Below are 3,739 nucleotides of genomic sequence, written 5' to 3'. Positions count from 1 at the left end.
AAGATCACCAATTACAAGACACCACCCCCCAGCACTGTGGAGAATCAACGACTGGCAGACGATCTGAACGAGTTTTACTGCAGGTTTGAAAGAACACCCATCACCTGCCCTGAACACCTCCCCACACAACCGCTCTCACCAATAACAACTCCTGCAACCAACCCTGAATGCCTCTCCAAACAACTGTTCACACCACTCACCAGTCCTGCAACCCATCCTGAACACCTCTCCAATCAAGCGCTCTCACCATTCACACCTCCTGCATCCCCCCTCTCCCCCACACCTGCAATACAGATCAGCGAGGATGCGGTGCGCCAGGTCTTCAGGAAGCAGAAAAGGAAAAAAGCACCAGGCCCAGATTGTGTTACACCAGCCTGTCTGAAATCCTGTGCTGACCAGCTGGCCCCCATCTTCACAAAGATCTTCAACAGATCGCTGGAGCTGTGCGAAGTCCCTTCATGCTTCAAACGCTCCACCATCATCCCCATCCCAAAGAAACCCAAAATTACAGGACTAAATGACTACAGGCCTGTGGCTCTAACGTCTGTAGTCATGAAGTCATTTGAAAAACTGGTGCTGGCCCACCTGAAGGACATCACTGGACCCTTGCTGGATCCTCTTCAGTTTGCCTACAGAGCAAACAGGTCTGTGGACGATGCAGTAAACATTGGACTGCATTATGTTCTGCAAGACTTAGACAGACCGGGGACCTATGTGAGGATCCTGTTTGTGGACTTCAGCTCTGCCTTCAACACGATCATCCCAAACCTCCTCCTGCCCAAACTAACTCAGCTCTCTGTGCCCACCTCCGTCTGTCAGTGGATCAACAGCTTCCTGACAGACAGGCAGCAGCTAGTGAGGCTGGGAAAATACACATCCAGCACCCGTACAATCAGCACCGGAGCTCCCCAGGGCTGTGTTCTCTCCCCACTGCTCTTCTCCCTGTACACTAATGACTGCACATCTAAGGATCCCTCTGTCAAGCTCCTGAAGTTTGCAGATGACACCACACTCATCGGCCTCATTCAGGACAGTGACGAGTCTGCTTACAGACAGGAGGTTAAAGAGCTGGCTGTCTGGTGCAGTCTCAACAACCTGGAGCTTAACACGCTCAAAACAGTGCAGATGATCGTGGACTTCAGGAGAAACCCCCCTGCACTCCCCCCACTCACCATCATGAACAGCACTGTGACTGCAGTGGAGTCATTCAGGTTCCTGGGCACCACTATCTCTCAGGACCTGAAGTGGGACATTCACATTGACTCCATTGTGAAAAAGGCCCAGCAGAGGTTGTACTTCCTTCGCCAGCTGAGGAAGTTTAACCTGCCACAGGATCTGCTGAAACAGTTCTACTCCACCATCATCGAATCCATCCTCTGCACTTCAGTAACTGTCTGGTTCAGCTCAGCTTCTAAATCTGACCTCAGAAGACTACAGAGGGTAGTCCGGACTGCTGAGCGAATTATCGGTACAACCCTCCCATCTATTCAAGAACTGTACTTATCCAGAGTGAGCAAAAGGGCTGTTAAAATCACTCTGGACCCCTCACATCCAGCACACTCCCTCTTTGAACTGTTGCCATCTGGTCGACGCTACAGAGCACTGAGCACCAGAACGACCAGACACAGGAACAGTTTCTTCCCTCAGGCAATCCATCTTATGAACAGCTGATACACACTGAACACACTACACTTTATATTTATATACACATACACTTAATGTATCCAACACACATACTCAGTATACACTTAAATTTTGCACATAATATACATGTACATACATAACTGCATTTTTGGAATATACCTGCCTACAATTGTCAATTTGTATATTGTCATTTCTTATCTACTTATTTGTATTTTTTGTATTTTTATATTCTTTTATTATGTGTTTTATGTTCTGTCGCTGTCATTCTGTTGTACTGCGGAGCTTCTGTCACGAAAACAAATTCCTCGTATGTGTAAACATACCTGGCAATAAAGCTCATTCTGATTCTGATTCTGAATAGTTCACATAAAATTAACATTAGCTGAAAATGTGTTTTGTGTTTGTTTCTTCATCAGGTTTGTAGAAATGTAGCACTGCATCAGTGTCTCATCAATGGATGCTCTGCAGTGAATGGGTGCCGTCAGAATGAGAGTCTGATAAAAACATCAGAATAATCCACAGCACTCCAGTCCATCAGTGAACATCTGGAGAAGACAAAACCTGAAACACATCCAGCATTAAGATGATTTTAACTCAAACACATAGAGTCTATAATCCATAATAACACTTCCTCCAGTGAAAAAGTGTTCTGGTCTGAATCAGGAGAGAAATCTGCACAGATCAAGCAGTGTTTAAACAGCTCTAAACAAATCTGTGAGAGACAACAGCAGATGCACTTTTTCACTGGAGGAAGTGTTATTATGGATTATAGACTCTCATCCTGACGGCACCCATTCACTGCAGAGCATCCATTGATGAGACACTGATGCAGTGCTACATTTCTACAAACCTGATGAAGAAACAAACTCATCCTGATCTCTGTTGCCCTTAGGCTTCATCGAGGTGTTTAACGGTTTGTTCACAGAGCAGTCCTCAGCTGGGAAGCTCGTCCTCACCGACTCAATCTCCCACACGGACACACCTCAGCAACGTAATGAACATCCGTCCCAGTCTCAACACTGTTCCCATCATGCCTCACTTCTCCAGGTCCTTGGTTTCAGCACAAGGTGAGTGCTCTGGTCCTGTCTGGTGTTGATTATGGTGTTGAGGTCATCTTGAGGATGTGTTGTTGTGTCAGGTGACCTGCACTGCCCTCTGCTGGGACACACACTTCAGATCCACCCCCCCTTACTTCAAGCCCCGCCCATGGTGTCCAGTCAGGTGAGCCCACCAATCACATTCCAGATCACATTAACATGCCATTATTAGCCACTTCAGCATCAAGTGTGCCAGAGTTTGAATAAAATACCCAGACTGCCCCTCAGCACTGAACAGATCGAGAGCTACAGACCGAGTGTGAGGAGAAGTGATGGTTGACTTCGTGTGTGTGTGTGTGTGTGTGTGTGTGTGTGTAGGCTCCGGTGGGGATCCGGCCCATGGGTCCCAGCAGGAGGACTCCGAGGAGAGCGATGTCTTCAGATCTCAGTGTAGGTTTCCATACAGCTATCTCTGCTCCCCCAGATCCACTGTTTCTGCATCTTGAAGAGTCCCATATGATCAGTTATTGTGTTCTGAGTGTGTGTGTGTGTGTCTCCTGCAGTGACACCCGTCCAGTCACACACTCTTCTGACCCGCGGCAGAACCACTGACCGATGACTGGAACATCTCAACATACAGCCAGAACTGTGCTCTTCTTGATTTCTGAATCTGTTTATTGGTTCGTTAGTTTTTTATTTGAATGATCTGGTGTTCAAACACTTTCTCCGTTTGGTTTCTTGTGTGTATTCGGTCTCGTTCTCCTCCATGTGACGGTCGAACCAACAAACACAACCTGCTTTTTGTGAATAATTTATAAAGTTGCTGTGTAATTCAGTTGATTCGGTTTCCTCTGTGAACTGTGGGAATAGACGCCGGTGAGAGCGACAGCATTTGGTTGTTTTCGTTAATGTCTTTGTCTCATGTTTTTAATACGTTCACACACGTCAAGTCAGTTCTTGTTTTTTGGGGGTCTTCTAATATTATATTCCCACTGGGAAAAAATAAAAAGAGAAAAAGAACAACAGTTTGCACATTTATACAAACTCATACATGTTTA

The 3,739-nt window shown here is 46.3% G+C and overlaps 1 protein-coding gene across 1 annotated transcript in view; it reads left to right on the top strand.

Moving 5' to 3' along the window:
- Positions 1-3,473, top strand: part of LOC132153303 (R3H domain-containing protein 1-like) — a 40,840-nt gene extending 37,367 nt beyond the window's left edge. Inside the window, exons 24-27 of the mRNA XM_059562674.1 lie at positions 2,570-2,711; positions 2,783-2,865; positions 3,060-3,131; positions 3,245-3,473. Coding sequence (XP_059418657.1) covers positions 2,570-2,711; positions 2,783-2,865; positions 3,060-3,131; positions 3,245-3,247 — 300 coding nt within the window. The 3' untranslated portion in view covers positions 3,248-3,473. The remainder of the gene's footprint in view (positions 1-2,569; positions 2,712-2,782; positions 2,866-3,059; positions 3,132-3,244) is intronic.
- Positions 3,474-3,739: the final 266 nt, after the last annotated feature.

This window comes from Carassius carassius, chromosome 11 (assembly GCF_963082965.1).
Source record: "Carassius carassius chromosome 11, fCarCar2.1, whole genome shotgun sequence".
Lineage (NCBI taxonomy): Eukaryota > Metazoa > Chordata > Actinopteri > Cypriniformes > Cyprinidae > Carassius > Carassius carassius.
Note: the sequence above shows the minus strand (reverse complement) of the source record. Positions and strands in the feature narration are given on the sequence as shown.